The 18,498-nt window shown below is 47.7% G+C and overlaps 1 protein-coding gene across 2 annotated transcripts in view; it reads right to left on the bottom strand.

The window, feature by feature from the left end:
- Nucleotides 1-18,498, bottom strand: part of LOC110518596 (paladin) — a 155,060-nt gene that overhangs the window by 75,987 nt on the left and 60,575 nt on the right. For both annotated transcript variants that reach the window (XM_090228785.1, XM_090228784.1), the window contains exons 9-17: nt 17,513-17,600; nt 17,317-17,421; nt 16,430-16,525; nt 15,819-15,953; nt 11,986-12,102; nt 11,645-11,824; nt 7,705-7,902; nt 4,697-4,837; nt 3,769-3,840 (exon numbers count right to left, since the gene is read on the bottom strand). In XM_090228785.1, coding sequence (XP_090084911.1) covers nt 3,769-3,840; nt 4,697-4,837; nt 7,705-7,902; nt 11,645-11,824; nt 11,986-12,102; nt 15,819-15,953; nt 16,430-16,525; nt 17,317-17,421; nt 17,513-17,600 — 1,132 coding nt within the window. The remainder of the gene's footprint in view (nt 1-3,768; nt 3,841-4,696; nt 4,838-7,704; nt 7,903-11,644; nt 11,825-11,985; nt 12,103-15,818; nt 15,954-16,429; nt 16,526-17,316; nt 17,422-17,512; nt 17,601-18,498) is intronic.

Raw genomic sequence — 18,498 nt, 5'->3', positions numbered from 1 at the left:
GGACATATTACACACACTGACTGTCAGACAGGACAGAATACACACACTGACTGTCAGACAGGACAGAATACACACACTGACTGTCAGACAGGACAGAATACACACACAGACTGACTGTCAGACAGGACAGAATACACACACACTGACTGTCAGACAGGACAGAATACACACACAGACTGACTGTCAGACAGGACAGAATACACACACGGACTGCCAGACAGGACAGAATACACACACGGACTGTCAGACAGGACAGAATACACACACGGACTGCCAGACAGGACAGAATACACACACTGACTGTCAGCCAGGACAGAATACACACACAGACTGACTGTCAGACAGGACAGAATACACACACACTGACTGTCAGACAGGACATAATACACACACAGACTGACTGTCAGACAGGACATAATACACACACAGACTGTCAGACAGGACAGAATACACACACTGACTGTCAGACAGGACAGAATACACACACAGACTGACTGTCAGACAGGACAGAATACACACACACTGACTGTCAGACAGGACAGAATACACACACAGACTGACTGTCAGACAGGACATATTACACACACTGACTGTCAGACAGGACAGAATACACACACTGACTGTCAGACAGGACAGAATACACACACTGACTGTCAGACAGGACAGAATACACACACGGACTGTCAGACAGGACAGAATACACACACAGACTGACTGTCAGACAGGACAGAATACACACACACTGACTGTCAGACAGGACAGAATACACACACAGACTGACTGTCAGACAGGACATAATACACACACAGACTGACTGTCAGACAGGACATAATACACACACAGACTGACTGTCAGACAGGACATAATACACACACAGACTGACTGTCAGACAGGACATAATACACACACTGACTGTCAGACAGGACAGAATACACACACACTGACTGTCAGACAGGACAGAATACACACACAGACTGACTGTCAGACAGGACAGAATACACACACAGACTGACTGTCAGACAGGACAGAATACACACACACTGACTGTCAGACAGGACAGAATACACACACACACACTGACTGTCAGACAGGACAGAATACACACACACACACTGACTGTCAGACAGGACAGAATACACACACACACACACTGACTGTCAGACAGGACAGAATACACACACAGACTGACTGTCAGACAGGACATAATACACACACTGACTGTCAGACAGGACAGAATACACACGCACTGACTGTCAGACAGGACAGAATACACACACATACTGACTGTCAGACAGGACAGAATACACACACAGACTGACTGTCAGACAGGACAGAATACACACACACTGACTGTCAGACAGGACAGAATACACACACACACACACTGACTGTCAGACAGGACAGAATACACACACACACACTGACTGTCAGACAGGACAGAATACACACACACACACACTGACTGTCAGACAGGACAGAATACACACACAGACTGACTGTCAGACAGGACATAATACACACACAGACTGACTGTCAGACAGGACATAATACACACACTGACTGTCAGACAGGACATAATACACACACAGACTGACTGTCAGACAGGACATAATACACACACAGACTGACTGTCAGACAGGACATAATACACACACAGACTGACTGTCAGACAGGACATAATACACACACTGACTGTCAGACAGGACAGAATACACACACACTGACTGTCAGACAGGACAGAATACACACACAGACTGACTGTCAGACAGGACATAATACACACACAGACTGACTGTCAGACAGGACAGAATACACACACACTGACTGTCAGACAGGACAGAATACACACACACACACACTGACTGTCAGACAGGACAGAATACACACACACACACTGACTGTCAGACAGGACAGAATACACACACACACACACTGACTGTCAGACAGGACAGAATACACACACAGACTGACTGTCAGACAGGACATAATACACACACAGACTGACTGTCAGACAGGACATAATACACAGACTGACTGTCAGACAGGACATAATACACACACAGACTGACTGTCAGACAGGACATAATACACACACAGACTGACTGTCAGACAGGACATAATACACACACAGACTGACTGTCAGACAGGACATAATACACACACACTGACTGTCAGACAGGACAGAATACACACACAGACTGACTGTCAGACAGGACAGAATACACACACAGACTGACTGTCAGACAGGACAGAATACACACACACTGACTGTCAGACAGGACAGAATACACACACACACACACTGACTGTCAGACAGGACAGAATACACACACACACACACTGACTGTCAGACAGGACAGAATACACACACACACACACTGACTGTCAGACAGGACAGAATACACACACAGACTGACTGTCAGACAGGACATAATACACACACTGACTGTCAGACAGGGCAGAATACACACACTGACTGTCAGACAGGACAGAATACACACACTGACTGTCAGACAGGACAGAATACACACACACTGACTGTCAGACAGGACAGAATACACACACACTGACTGTCAGACAGGACAGAATACACACACACACTGACTGTCAGACAGGACCTCAGCACCTCAGAACACCCCCTGGACAGGACACTAGTCTATCTCCTCAGTACACCCCCTGGACAGGACACTAGTCTATCTCCTCAGTACACCCCCTGGACAGGACACTAGTCTATCACCTCAGTACCCCCTGGACAGGACACTAGTCTATCGCCTCAGTACACACCCTGGACAGGACACTAGTCTATCACCTCAGTACCCCCTGGACAGGACACTAGTCTATCACCTCAGTACACCCCCCTGGACAGGACACATCTATCACCTCAGTACACCCCCTGGACAGGACACTAGTCTATCACCTCAGTACAACCCCTGGACAGGACACTAGTCTATCACCTCAGTACCCCCTGGACAGGACACTAGTCTTTCTCCTCAGTACATCCCCTGGACAGGACACTAGTCTATCACCTCAGTACACCCCCTGGTCAGGACACTAGTCTATCGCAGGGCCTTACCCCTGGACAGGACACTAGTCTATCTCCTCAGTACACCCCCTGGACAGGACACTAGTCTATCACCTCAGTACACCCCCTGGACAGGACACTAGTCTATCACCTCAGTACACCCCCTGGACAGGACACTAGTCTATCGCAGGGCCTTACCCCTGGACAGGACACTAGTCTATCTCCTCAGTACACCCCCTGGACAGGACACTAGTCTATCACCTCAGTACCCCCTGGACAGGACACTAGTCTATCTCCTCAGTACACCCCCTGGACAGGACACTAGTCTATCACCTCAGTACACCCCCTGGACAGCACACTAGTCTATCGCAGGGCCTTACCCCTGGACAGGACACTAGTCTATCACCTCAGTACACCCCCTGGACAGGACACTAGTCTATCGCAGGGCCTTACCCATGGACAGGACACTAGTCTATCACCTCAGTACCCCCTGGGCAGGACACTAGTCTATCACATCAGTGACAAGCAGAGATGTATCATGTCCCATTTTTACAGACCTTGGTGTGACTTTGTCAGCCAGACTATTCCAGACCAGAGGAGAATCCTGTCTGTTAGGTGGTTGCTAGACCACTACAGCTCTAACACTGAGCTGTAGCACTATAGTCTCTGCTATGTGGTCAATCTAAAAACTTGTATGTTTCATTCAAACCCTCTTTTGGTAAAAGTCTCTTATGATTGTTACTCACCTTGAATTCTCCCTTTGTGTACATGGCATCAGGAACACTGACAATCTCATCGTCACCAAACTCAGGAAAGCCCTATGGCAGAAACAAACCAACAGTGGATGAACATGGCTGTTTTAATGCTGGTTGAACAGTTCTGGTAACATCTTCAATGTGTTTATTACAGAGCAAATAAAAGTGAAAAGGGACTATTCCTGGAATATAGGTTGGTATTCCAGTATAGACTCTTACAGTGAAGTGCCAGACAGTGAGAAGTGTAGTCTTACAGTGAAGTGCCAGACAGTGAGAAGTGTAGTCTTACAGTGAAGTGCCAGACAGTGAGAAGTGTAGTCTTACAGTGAAGTGCCAGACAGTGAGAAGTGTAGTTTCACATTGAAGTGCCAGACAGTGAGAAGTGTAGTCTTACAGTGAAGTGCCAGACAGTGAGAAGTGTAGTCTAACAGTGAAGTGCCAGACAGTGAGAAGTGTAGTCTTACAGTGAAGTGCCAGACAGTGAGAAGTGTAGTCTTACATTGAAGTGCCAGACAGTGAGAAGTGTAGTCTTACAGTGAAGTGCCAGACAGTGAGAAGTGTAGTCTAACAGTGTAGTGCCAGACAGTGAGAAGTGTAGTCTTACATTGAAGTGCCAGACAGTGAGAAGTGTAGTCTTACAGTGAAGTGCCAGACAGTGAGAAGTGTAGTCTTACCGAGAAGTGCCAGACAGTGAGAAGTGTAGTCTTACATTGAAGTGCCAGACAGTGAGAAGTGTAGTCTCACAGTGAAGTGCCAGACAGTGAGAAGTGTAGTCTTACAGTGAAGTGCCAGACAGTGAGAAGTGTAGTCTTACATTGAAGTGCCAGGCAGTAAGAAGTGTAGTCTTACAGTGAAGTGCCAGACAGTGAGAAGTGTAGTCTAACAGTGAGGTGCCAGACAGTGAGAAGTGTAGTCTTACATTGAAGTGCCAGACAGTGAGAGCAGCTATGACCATGGCCGTGGTGGTCCTTCCCTTGCCGTTGGAGCAGTTGAACACGAAGGCTGAGTGAGAGTCCTCTGCCAAGGTACTCTTCATGGCCTCCAAGAGCTGGTCAAAGTCCTGAGTAAAACAACACACAGGCACACACACACACACACACACAGGCGCACACGCACACACAGGCGCACACACACACACAGGCAAAATTCAATTCTATCATTCATGAAACATGTAATAACATTCAACACCACTAGAGGGAGAGCAAAGATTTCCATTTTCACCCACATATCAGCCCCATGAAAACCTGTTACTGTCCTCATATCAGCCCCATTAAAACCTGTTACTGTCCTCATATCAGCCCCATGAAAACCTGTTACTGTCCTCATATCAGCCCCATTAAAACCTGTTACTGTCCTCATATCAACCCCATTAAAACCTGTTTACTGTCCTCATATCAGCTCCATGAAAACCTGCCACTGACCCCATATCAGCCCCATGAAAACCTGTCACTGTCCTCATATCAGCCCCATGAAAACCTGTTACTGTCCCTCATATCAGCCCCATTAAAACCTGTTACTGTCCTCATATCAGCCCCATGAAAACCTGTTACTGTCCTCATATCAGCCCCATGAAAACATGTCACTGTCCTCATATCAGCCCCATGAAAACCTGTCACTGTCCTCATATCAGCCCCATGAAAACCTGTTACTGTCCTCATATCAGCCCCATGAAAACCTGTTACTGTCCTCATATCAGCCCCATGAAAACATGTCACTGTCCTCATATCAGCCCCATGAAAACCTGTTACTGTCCTCATATCAGCCCCATGAAAACATGTCACTGTCCTCATATCAGCCCCATGAAAACCTGTTTACTGTCCTCATATCAGCCCCATGAAAACCTGTTACTGTCCTCATATCAGCCCCATGAAAACATGTCACTGTCCTCATATCAGCCCCATGAAAACCTGTCACTGTCCTCATATCAGCCCCATGAAAACCTGTTACTGTCCTCATATCAGCCCCATGAAAACATGTCACTGTCCTCATATCAGCCCCATTAAAACCTGTCACTGTCCTCATATCAGCCCCATGAAAACCTGTCACTGTCCTCATATCAGCCCCATGAAAACCTGTTACTGTCCTCACATCAGCCCCATGAAAACCTGTTACTGTCCTCATATCAGCCCCATGAAAACCTGCCACTGAAGTGCCTCCACAAAACCATAACCTGTGTGTGCGCGTGTGTGTGTGTGCGTGCGTGTGTATATGTGTGTGTGTGTGTGTGTGTGTATATATATATACAGTGCCTTGCGAAAGTATTCGGCCCCCTTGAACTTTGCGACCTTTTGCCACATTTCAGGCTTCAAACATAAAGATGTAAACTGTATTTTTTTGTGAAGAATCAACAACAAGTGGGACACAATCATGAAGTGGAACGACATTTATTGGATATTTCAAACTTTTTTAACAAATCAAAAACTGAAAAATTGGGCGTGCAAAATTATTCAGCCCCTTTACTTTCAGTGCAGCAAACTCTCTCCAGAAGTTCAGTGAGGATCTCTGAATGATCCAATGTTGACCTAAATGACTAATGATGATAAATACAATCCACCTGTGTGTAATCAACTCTCCGTATAAATGCACCTGCACTATGATAGTCTCAGAGGTCCGTTAAAAGCGCAGAGAGCATCATGAAGAACAAGGAACACACCAGGCAGGTCCGAGATACTGTTGTGAAGAAGTTTAAAGCCGGATTTGGATACAAAAAGATTTCCCAAGCTTTAAAACATCCCAAGGAGCACTGTTCAAGCGATAATATTGAAATGGAAGGAGTATCAGACCACTGCAAATCTACCAAGACCTGGCCGTCCCTCTAAACTTTCAACTCATACAAGGAGAAGACTGATCAGAGATGCAGCCAAGAGGCCCATGATCACTCTGGATGAACTGCAGAGATCTACAGCTGGAGGTGGGAGACTCTGTCCATAGGACAACAATCAGTCGTATATTGCACAAATCTGGCCTTTATGGAAGAGTGGCAAGAAGAAAGCCATTTCTTAAAGATATCCATAAAAAGTGTTGTTTAAAGTTTGCCACAAGCCACCTGGGAGACACACCAAACACGTGGAAGAAGGTGCTCTGGTCAGATGAAACCAAAATTTAACTTTTTGGCAACAATGCAAAACGTTATGTTTGGCGTAAAAGCAACACAGCTGAACACACCATCCCCACTGTCAAACATGGTGGTGGCAGCATCATGGTTTGGGCCTGTTTTTCTTCAGCGGGACAGGGAAGATGGTTAAAATTGATGGGAAGATGGATGGAGCCAAATACAGGACCATTCTGGAAGAAAAGCTGATGGAGTCTGCAAAAGACCTGAGACTTGGACGGAGATTTGTCTTCCAACAAGACAATGATCCAAAACATAAAGCAAAATCTACAATGGAATGGTTCAAAAATAAACATATCCAGGTGTTAGAATGGCCAAGTCAAAGTCCAGACCTGAATCCAATCGAGAATCTGTGGAAAGAACTGAAAACTGCTGTTCACAAATGCTCTCCATCCAACCTCACTGAGCTCGAGCTGTTTTGCAAGGAGGAATGGGAAAAAATTTCAGTCTCTCCATGTGCAAAACTGATAGAGACATACCCCAAGCGACTTACAGCTGTAATCGCAGCAAAAGGTGGCGCTATAACGTATTAACTTAAGGGGGCTGAATAATTTTGCACGCCCAATTTTTCAGTTTTTGATTTGTTAAAAAAGTTTGAAATATCCAATAAATGTCGTTCCACTTCATGATTGTGTCCCACTTGTTGTTGATTCTTCACAAAAAAAATACAGTTTTATATCTTTATGTTTGAAGCCTGAAATGTGGCAAAAGGTCGCAAAGTTCAAGGGGGCCGAATACTTTCGCAAGGCACTGTATATATATATGTGTGTGTGTATGTGTGTATGTGTGTGTGTGTCTGCAGCGTCTGTCTTTACCTCCTCCTTGGGAGCGCAGCAGTCTGCCAGAGGGATACGTTTATAGAACAGTCCCTGGTGTGTTCTCTGGTACTGCTTGAACACCTCCTGGACCGTCAGACAGCTTTTAAACATCTTCATCTGTTTCTCCTGCTCCAGAGTCACCTCCAGCCACTTCTGGGCTCTCTGAACCTCCTCTCCCAGGGCCGTCTCTAGTTTCTGGGGTCGGAGGAGGAGGGACAGTCAGACTGGGGCTCACTTTACTTCACCGACTTTATTGTCCACGTAAGGTTAGGGTCACTTAGTACCTCTATGTACTGGGGGTTAGGGTTAGTTAGTACCTCTATGTACTGGGGGTTAGGGTTAGTTAGTACCTCTATGTACTGGGGGTTAGGGTTAGTTAGTACCTCCATGTACTGGGGGTTAGGGTTAGTTAGTACCTCTATGTACTGGGGGTTAGGGTTAGTTAGTACCTCTATGTACTGGGGGTTAGGGTTAGTTAGTACCTCTATGTACTGGGGGTTTAGGGTTAGTTAGTACCTCCATGTACTGGGGGTTAGGGTCACTTAGTACCTCTATGTACTGGGGGTTAGGGTTAGTTAGTACCTCTATGTACTGGGGGTTAGGGTTAGTTAGTACCTCCATGTACTGGGGGTTAGGGTTAGTTAGTACCTCTATGTACTGGGGGTTAGGGTTAGTTAGTACCTCTATGTACTGGGGGTTAGGGTTAGTTAGTACCTCTATGTACTGGGGGTTAGGGTTAGTTAGTACCTCTATGTACTGGGGGTTAGGGTTAGTTAGTACCTCTATGTACTGGGGGTTAGGGTTAGTTAGCACATCTATGTACTGGGGGTTAGGGTTAGTTAGTACCGCTATGTACTGGGGGTTAGGGTTAGTTAGTACCTCTATGTGTGTTGGTTTAGGGTTAGTTAGTACCTCTATGTACTGGGGGTTAGGGTTAGTTAGCACATCTATGTACTGGGGGTTAGGGTTAGTCAGTACCTCTATGTGTGTTGGTTTAGGGTTAATTAGTACCTCTGTGTGTGTGGGGTTAGGGTCTGGGTTAGGTAGTACCTCTGTGTGTGTGTGGGGTTAGGGTTAGGTAGTACATCTATGTGTGTTGGTTTAGGGTTAGTTAGTACCTCTGTGTGTGTGGGGTTAGGGTTAGTCAATACCTCTGTGTGTGTGGGGTTAGGGTTAGTTAGTATCTCTATGTGTGTGGGGTTAGGGTTAGTTAGTAACTCTGTGTGTGCGGTTATGGTTAGGGTTAGGTAGTACCTCTATGTGTGTGGGGTTAGGTAGTACCTCTGTGTGTGGGGTCTGGGTTAGTTAGTACCTCTGTGTGTGTGGGGTCTGGGTTAGTTAGTACCTCTGTGTATGGGGTTATGGTTATGGTTAGGTAGTACCTCTGTGTGTGTGTGGGGTTAGGGTTAGTTAGTACCTCTGTGTGTGGGGGGTCTGGGTTAGTTAGTACCTCTGTGTATGGGGTTATGGTTATGGTTAGGTAGTACCTCTGTGTGTGTGGGGTTATGGTTAGGGTTAGGTAGTACCTCTGTGTGTGGGGTTAGGGTCTGGGTTAGGTAGTACCTCTGTGTGTGTGTGTGGGGTTAGGGTTAGGTAGTACCTCTGTGTGTGGGGTTATGGTTAGGGTTAGGTAGTTCCTCTGTGTGTGGGGTTAGGGTTAGGTAGTACCTCTGTGTGTGTGGGGTTAGGGTTAGGTAGTTCCTCTGTGTGTGGGGGTTAGGTAGTACCTCTGTGTGTGGGGTTAGGGTTAGGTAGTACCTCTGTGTGTGTGGGGTCTGGGTTAGTTAGTACCTCTGTGTGTGTGGGGTCTGGGTTAGTTAGTACCTCTGTGTATGGGGTTATGGTTATTGTTAGGTAGTACCTCTGTGTGTGTGTGGGGTTAGGGTCTGGGTTAGGTAGTACATCTGTGTGTGTGTGGGGTTAGGGTTAGGGTTAGGTAGTACCTCTGTGTGTGGGGTTAGGGCCTGGGATAGGTAGTACCTCTGTGTGTATGTGTGTGGGGTTAGGGTTAGGTAGTACCTCTGTGTGTGGGGTTATGGTTAGGGTTAGGTAGTTCCTCTATGTGTGTGAGGTTAGGGTTAGGTAGTTCCCCTGTGTGTGTGGGGTTAGGTAGTACCTCTGTGTGTGTGGGGTTAGGTAGTTCCTCTGTGTGTGTGGGGTTAGGTAGTACCTCTGTGTGTGTGGGGTTAGTTAGTACCTCTGTGTGTATGTGTGTGGGGTTAGGTAGTACCTCTGTGTGTGTGGGGTTAGGTAGTACCTCTGTGTGTGCGGTTATGGTTAGGGTTAGGTAGTACCTCTGTGTGTGGGGTTAGGTAGTACCTCTGTGTGTGGGGTTATGGTTAGGGTTAGGTAGTTCCTCTGTGTGTGTGGGGTTAGGTAGTACCTCTGTGTGTGGGGTTAGGGTTAGGTAGTACGTGTGTGTGGGGTCTGGGTTAGTTAGTACCTCTGTGTATGGGGTTAGGGTTAGGGTTAAGTAGTACCTCTATGTGTGTGGGGTCTGGGTTAGTTAGTACCTCTGTGTGTGGGGTTATGGTTAGGGTTAGGTAGTTCCTCTGTGTGTGTGGGGTTAGGTAGTACCTCTGTGTGTGGGGTTAGGGTTAGGTAGTACCTCTGTGTGTGTGGGGTCTGGGTTAGTTAGTACCTCTGTGTATGGGGTTATGGTTAGGGTCAAGTAGTACCTCTGTGTGTGGGGTTAGGGTTAGGTAGTACCTCTGTGTGTGGGGTTAGGGTTAGGTAGTACCTCTGTGTATGGGGTTATGGTTAGGGTTAGGTAGTACCTCTGTGTGTGGGGTTAGGGTTAGGTAGTACCTCTGTGTATGGGTTTATAGTTAGGGTTAGGTAGTACCTCTGTGTGCATGAGGTCTGGGGTGAGGACATGGATGTGTTAGTACACCAATAGTATGTGGACACCTGCTATTCAAACATCTCATTCCTAAATCATGGGCATTAATATGGACTTGTTCCCCCCTCTGCTGCTATAACAGCCTCCACTCTTCTGGGAAGGCTTTCCACTAGATGTTGGAATGTTGCTGTGAGGACTTGCTTCAATTCAGCCACAAGCACATTAGTGAGGTCTGGGGCAGTGGTGTTGGGCGATTAGGTCTGGCTCACAGTCGGCGTTCCAATTCATCCCAAAGGTGTTCGATGTGGTTGAGGTCAGGGCTCTGCAGGCCAGTCAAGTTCTTCCACACCGATCTTGACAAACTATTTCTGTATGGACCTCGCTTTGTGCACAGGGGTATTGTTATGCTGAAACAGGAAAGGGCCTTCCTCAAACTGTTGCCACAAAGTTGGTAGCATAGAATCGTATAGAATGTAATTGTAGGCTGTAGCGTTAAGATTTCCCTTCACTGGAACTAAGGGGCCTAGCCCGAACCCTGAAAAAGAGCCCCAAACCATTATTCCTACTCCACCAAACGTTACAGTTGGAACTATGCATTCAGGCAGGTAGCGTTCTCCTGGCATCCGCCAAACCAAGATTCGTCCGTCGGACTGCCAGATGGTGAAGCGTGATTCATCCCTCCAGAGAACACATTTCCACTGCTCCAGAGTCCAATGGCAGTGAGCTTTACACCACTCCAGCCGACAGGTGGCATTGCACATGGTGATCATAGGTTTGTGTGCGGCTGCTCATCCATGGAAACCCATTTCTTGAAGCTCCTGACGAACAGTTATTGTGGTGATGTTGCTTCCAGAGGCAGTTTGGAACCCGGTAGTGATTGTTGCAACCGAGGCCAAACAATTCTTTACGCGCTATGCGCTTGAAAGTCACTGGGCTCTTCAGTAAGGCCATACTACTGCCAATGTTTGTCTATGGAGATTGCATGGCCGTGGGCTCGATTTTTTTACACCTGTCAGCAACAGGTGTGGCTGAAATAGCCTAATCCACTAATGTGAAGGGCTGTCCACATACTGCTGTATATATAGTGTATAGTACCTCTATCTGCGTGGGGTCTGTGGCGGGGACAGGGATGTGTTGCCCCATACAGGACGGTTCTCTGGGGGTGAAGATCTGTCCGTTCCCCTCCAGAACCAGCTCCTCCTGCAGGTTGACCCACAGGACGTGGCTGTACTTCCTCTTCTCATCCGTCAGGTGGGTCAACACCGCACCCGTCGCCTACAGAACACACAACCCGTTCAGTTCAGCTTCACAGACAAACGTACAGGATCAACTGGGGACGTCCTCAAAAGTCATGTCTGCTAAAGAGAAACGGCTGAAATGAGCATTTTGGACGTTTGACCAGATGTGATAGGCTACGGGCTTGGTGTTGATCATACCTCTGATGTAGGCTGAGACATGCCGTAGACAGGCATCTTGGGGACTCTTCTGAAGTTAGCCACCTTCATCTCCTTCACTGTGCTGAGTATGTCTGGAGACAGGTACTCATGAGCAACCTGCGGGCACGCACACACACGCACACACACACGCACAGTAAGTCAATAAGATAATGAGTTAGATTTCCAGTGACTGTATTCATTACACAAGGCAAACAAACATGGACTGAGTGTGATGTTCTGCAGTGGGTCTGACTGGGTGCAGTGGGTCTGACTGGGTGCAGTGGGTCTGACTGAGTGTGATGTTCAGCAGTGGGTCTGACTGAGTGTGATGTCCTGCAGTGGGTCTGACTGAGTGTGATGTCCTGCAGTGGGTCTGACTGAGTGTGATGTCCTGCAGTGGGTCTGACTGAGTGTGATGATCTGCAGTGGGTCTGACTGAGTGTGATGTCCTGCAGTGGGTCTGACTGAGTGTGATGATCTGCAGTGGGTCTGACTGAGTGTGATGTCCTGCAGTGGGTCTGACTGAGTGTGATGTCCTGCAGTGGGTCTGACTGGGTTCCATGTTCTGCAGTGGGTCTGACTGAGTGTGATGTTCTGCAGTGGGTCTGACTGAGTGTGATGTTCTGCAGTGGGTCTGACTGAGTGTGATGTCCTGCAGTGGGTCTGACTGAGTGTGATGTCCTGCAGTGGGTCTGACTGGGTTCCATGTTCTGCAGTGGGTCTGACTGAGTGTGATGTTCTGCAGTGGGTCTGACTGAGTGTGATGATCTGCAGTTGGTCTGACTGAGTGTGATGATCTGCAGTTGGTCTGACTGAGTGTGATGTTCTGCAGTGGGTCTGACTGAGTGTGATGTTCTGCAGTGGGTCTGACTGAGTGTGATGTTCTGCAGTGGGTCTGACTGAGTGTGATGATCTGCAGTGGGTCTGACTGAGTGTGATGATCTGCAGTGGGTCTGACTGAGTGTGATGATCTGCAGTGGGTCTGACTGAGTGTGATGATCTGCAGTGGGTCTGACTGAGTGTGATGTCCTGCAGTGGGTCTGACTGAGTGAGATGTTCTGCAGTGGGTCTGACTGAGTGAGATGATCTGCAGTGGGTCTGACTGAGTGTGATGTCCTGCAGTGGGTCTGACTGAGTGTGATGTTCTGCAGTGGGTCTGACTGAGTGTGATGTCCTGCAGTGGGTCTGACTGAGTGTGATGTTCTGCAGTGGGTCTGACTGAGTGTGATGTTCTGCAGTGGGTCTGACTGAGTGTGATGTTCTGCAGTGGGTCTGACTGAGTGTGATGTCCTGCAGTGGGTCTGACTGAGTGAGATGTTCTGCAGTGGGTCTGACTGAGTGTGATGTTCTGCAGTGGGTCTGACTGGGTTCCATGTTCTGCAGTGGGTCTGACTGAGTGTGATGTCCTGCAGTGGGTCTGACTGAGTGTGATGTTCTGCAGTGGGTCTGACTGAGTGTGATGTCCTGCAGTGGGTCTGACTGAGTGTGATGTTCTGCAGTGGGTCTGACTGAGTGTGATGTTCTGCAGTGGGTCTGACTGAGTGTGATGTTCTGCAGTGGGTCTGACTGAGTGTGATGATCTGCAGTGGGTCTGACTGAGTGTGATGATCTGCAGTGGGTCTGACTGAGTGTGATGATCTGCAGTGGGTCTGGCTGAGTGTGATGTTCTGCAGTGGGTCTGACTGAGTGTGATGTTCTGCAGTGGGTCTGACTGAGTGTGATGTTCTGCAGTGGGTCTGACTGAGTGTGATGTTCTGCAGTGGGTCTGACTGAGTGTGATGATCTGCAGTGGGTCTGACTGAGTGTGATGATCTGCAGTGGGTCTGACTGAGTGTGATGATCTGCAGTGGGTCTGACTGAGTGTGATGATCTGCAGTGGGTCTGACTGAGTGTGATGTTCTGCAGTGGGTCTGACTGAGTGTGATGTCCTGCAGTGGGTCTGGCTGAGTGTGATGTTCTGCAGTGGGTCTGACTGAGTGTGATGTCCTGCAGTGGGTCTGACTGAGTGTGATGTTCTGCAGTGGGTCTGACTGAGTGTGATGTCCTGCAGTGGGTCTGGCTGAGTGTGATGTTCTGCAGTGGGTCTGACTGAGTGTGATGTTCTGCAGTGGGTCTGACTGAGTGTGATGTTCTGCAGTGGGTCTGACTGAGTGTGATGTTCTGCAGTGGGTCTGACTGAGTGTGATGTCCTGCAGTGGGTCTGACTGAGTGTGATGATCTGCAGTGGGTCTGACTGAGTGTGATGTTCTGCAGTGGGTCTGACTGAGTGTGATGATCTGCAGTGGGTCTGACTGAGTGTGATGTTCTGCAGTGGGTCTGACTGAGTGTGATGTCCTGCAGTGGGTCTGACTGAGTGTGATGATCTGCAGTGGGTCTGACTGAGTGTGATGATCTGCAGTGGGTCTGACTGAGTGTGATGATCTGCAGTGGGTCTGACTGAGTGTGATGTTCTGCAGTGGGTCTGACTGAGTGTGATGTTCTGCAGTGGGTCTGACTGAGTGTGATGTTCTGCAGTGGGTCTGACTGAGTGTGATGTTCTGCAGTGGGTCTGACTGAGTGTGATGTTCTGCAGTGGGTCTGACTGAGTGTGATGTCCTGCAGTGGGTCTGACTGAGTGAGATGTTCTGCAGTGGGTCTGACTGAGTGTGATGTTCTGCAGTGGGTCTGACTGGGTTCCATGTTCTGCAGTGGGTCTGACTGAGTGTGATGATCTGCAGTGGGTCTGACTGAGTGTGATGATCTGCAGTGGGTCTGACTGAGTGTGATGTCCTGCAGTGGGTCTGACTGGGTTCCATGTTCTGCAGTGGGTCTGACTGAGTGTGATGATCTGCAGTGGGTCTGACTGAGTGTGATGTTCTGCAGTGGGTCTGACTGGGTTCCATGTTCTGCAGTGGGTCTGACTGAGTGTGATGATCTGCAGTGGGTCTGACTGGGTTCCATGTTCTGCAGTGGGTCTGACTGAGTGTGATGTTCTGCAGTGGGTCTGACTGGGTTCCATGTTCTGCAGTGGGTCTGACTGGGTTCCATGTTCTGCAGTGGGTCTGACTGGGTTCCATGTTCTGCAGTGGGTCTGACTGAGTGTGATGATCTGCAGTGGGTCTGACTGGGTTCCATGTTCTGCAGTGGGTCTGACTGAGTGTGATGTCCTGCAGTGGGTCTGACTGAGTGTGATGTTCTGCAGTGGGTCTGACTGAGTGTGATGTTCTGCAGTGGGTCTGACTGAGTGTGATGATCTGCAGTGGGTCTGACTGGGTTCCATGTTCTGCAGTGGGTCTGACTGAGTGTGATGATCTGCAGTGGGTCTGACTGGGTTCCATGTTCTGCAGTGGGTCTGACTGAGTGTGATGTTCTGCAGTGGGTCTGACTGAGTGTGATGTTCTGCAGTGGGTCTGACTGAGTGTGATGTTCTGCAGTGGGTCTGACTGAGTGTGATGTCCTGCAGTGGGTCTGACTGAGTGTGATGTCCTGCAGTGGGTCTGACTGAGTGTGATGTTCTGCAGTGGGTCTGACTGAGTGTGATGTTCTGCAGTGGGTCTGACTGAGTGTGATGTTCTGCAGTGGGTCTGACTGAGTGTGATGTTCTGCAGTGGGTCTGACTGAGTGTGATGTCCTGCAGTGGGTCTGACTGAGTGTGATGTCCTGCAGTGGGTCTGACTGAGTGTGATGTCCTGCAGTGGGTCTGACTGAGTGTGATGTTCTGCAGTGGGTCTGACTGAGTGTGATGTTCTGCAGTGGGTCTGACTGAGTGTGATGTTCTGCAGTGGGTCTGACTGAGTGTGATGTCCTGCAGTGGGTCTGACTGAGTGTGATGTCATTTGGTGGGAGGTTCTCACCAGAACGCGGGCTCCCTTGGTGACGAGATCAGGTGGAGCGGAGAGTTCTGATAGGTCCATACAGGCCAGCAGGCGGTACACCCAGGGGTGAGCACACAGCCACTGGCTGAAGTTGGACGCAAAGCCAAGAGAATACTGCAACAACACAAAACAGACGTAAAGATTGAGATGTATTTGTTTGCCATGGTAAAAACAGGAAATAAAGATTGAGATGTCTGTTTGCCATGGTAAAAACAGGAAATAAAGATTGAGATGTCTGTTTGCCATGGTAAAAACAGACATAAAGATTGAGATGTCTGTTTGCCATGGTAAAAACAGACATAAAGATTGAGATGTCTGTTTGCCATGGTAAAAACATGACATAAAGATTGAGATGTATTTGTTTGCCATGGTAAAAACAGGAAATAAAGATTGAGATGTCTTCGTATTTGAGATGTATTTGGTAAAAACAGGACACTTGTCATCTCAAAGCACAGACAATGACAGACAGAAAACCAGCAGAGTCAATGCTAAATAACATTGGCCTGTAGGTATGTGTGAAAGATAATACTCGCTTGTCAAAAGTAGTGCACTATAAAGGGAATAGGGAACCATTTGGGACAACGCCATACCTGTTCATGAAGGTACGCGTTGAACACAATCAGGTAGAAATAACGTTCCAGGCTCTGGATGGCTCTGTGGAGAAAGTAGTCTTTGGTTGTGCTTCCCTAGAAGAGACAGACATCAAGGAGTCAGACAGTATTCTTATAGCTCCCTAGGAGAGACAGACATCAATGAGTCAGACAGTAGTCTGGTATGCCCCCCTAGAAGAGACAGACATCAAGGAGTCAGACAGTAGTCTTTGGTCGTGCTTCCCTAGGAGAGACAAACATCAAGGAGTCAGACAGTAGTCTTTGGTCGTGCTTCCCTAGAAGATACAGACATCAAGGAGTCAGACAGTAGTCTTATAGCTCCCTAGAAGAGACAGACATCAAGGAGTCAGACAGTATTCTTATAGCTCCCTAGGAGAGACTGACATCAAGGAGTCAGACAGTAGTCTTTGGTCGTGCTTCCCTAGGAGAGACAGACATCAAGGAGTCAGACAGTATTCTTATAGCTCCCTAGGAGAGACAGACATCAATGAGTCAGACAGTAGTCTGGTACGCCCCCCTAGAAGAGACAGACATCAAGGAGTCAGACAGTAGTCTTTGGTCGTGCTTCCCTAGAAGAGACAGACATCAAGGAGTCAGACAGTAGTCTTTGGTTGTGCTTCCCTAGAAGAGACAAACATCAAGGAGTCAGACATTAGTCTGGTACGGCCCCCTAGAAGAGACAGACATCAAGGAGTCAGACAGTAGTCTTATAGCTCCCTAGAAGAGACAGACATCAAGGAGTCAGACAGTAGTCTTATAGCTCCCTAGAATCATAACATCCTAGCTAAGCACAGCAGCATCATATTACTGTATCAGAATCATCAGAGTACTGATAAAGTTTTGATCAATCTGAAACATTAACCCACCTGAATGTGATAATCATCTCCGATCGCTTCCAGCTTCTTCTTATTTTCATACATCGCTTCTTTCATGTTGTGCATTTCTGAACACAGAGCGATCGCTTGGTCAACCTGAAGAACCAAAAGGGACAGTCAATGATTTAGACGCTGGGGAAACTATCACAATGTATCTAACGCGTTAACACATGTCAGCGTCACTCACCTCTTCCATGACCTGTTGGCCTTCAGGAAGTCTGTTGATGAGGGTCTGAATGACTTGGAACAGGGGCTTGGCTTCTGCCTCTTCCGCTCTGCAAAAAAAATAACAAACCGGACAGGCGGCCATCTTTAAAACGCTTCATTACAGTTCAACTACATCACCACTGGTTTATTTTGACACTGATCGACCCATCATTTGTTACCTTTATTTAACCAGGCAAGTCAGTTAAGAACAAATTCTTGTTTTCAATGACGGCCTAGGAACAGTGGGTTAACTGCTTTGTTCAGGGGCAGAACGACAAGTTTGTACCTTGTCATCTCGGGGGTTTGAACTTGCAACCTTCCGGTTACTAGTCCAACGCTCTAACCATTGGGCTACCCTGCCGCTACCCTGCCGCCCCCAATATAGGCCTACCCAGTGGGCCAATCTGGTTATACTGATGTAATAATGATGTTAACTCAAGCAGAAAAACAGTTTGCAAACAGAAAACATCATTAACCCATCACGTGGCAAATGTTGCCCTGGGTATAATCTGGATCAATGTCATAGTGATTGTTCTTAATTGTCTGGCAAAATAAAGGTAAACAATGTCTTATAGGCATTGCCTGGCAATACACTACATACACAAAAAGTATGTAGGGACACCCCTTCAAATGAGTGGATTCGGCTAGTTCAGCCACACCCATTGCTGACAGGTGTACAGTCGTGGACAAATGTTTTAAGAATGACACAAATATTAATTTTCACAGTCTGCTGCCTCAGTTTGTTTGATGGCAATTTGCATATACTCCAGAATGTTATGAAGAGTGATCAGATGAATTGTAAAGTCCCTCTTTGCCATGCAAATGAACTGAATCCCCAAAAAACATTTCCATTGCATTTCAGCCCTGCCACAAAAGGACCAGCTGACATCATGTCAGTGATTCTCTCGTTAACACAGGTGTGAGTGTTGACGAGGACAAGGCTGGAGATCACTCTGTCATACTGAT

This window comes from Oncorhynchus mykiss, unplaced genomic scaffold (assembly GCF_057628025.1).
Source record: "Oncorhynchus mykiss isolate SJ-2025 unplaced genomic scaffold, ASM5762802v1 scaffold101, whole genome shotgun sequence".
NCBI lineage: Eukaryota > Metazoa > Chordata > Actinopteri > Salmoniformes > Salmonidae > Oncorhynchus > Oncorhynchus mykiss.
This window is presented reverse-complemented; position numbering and strand designations above follow the sequence as displayed.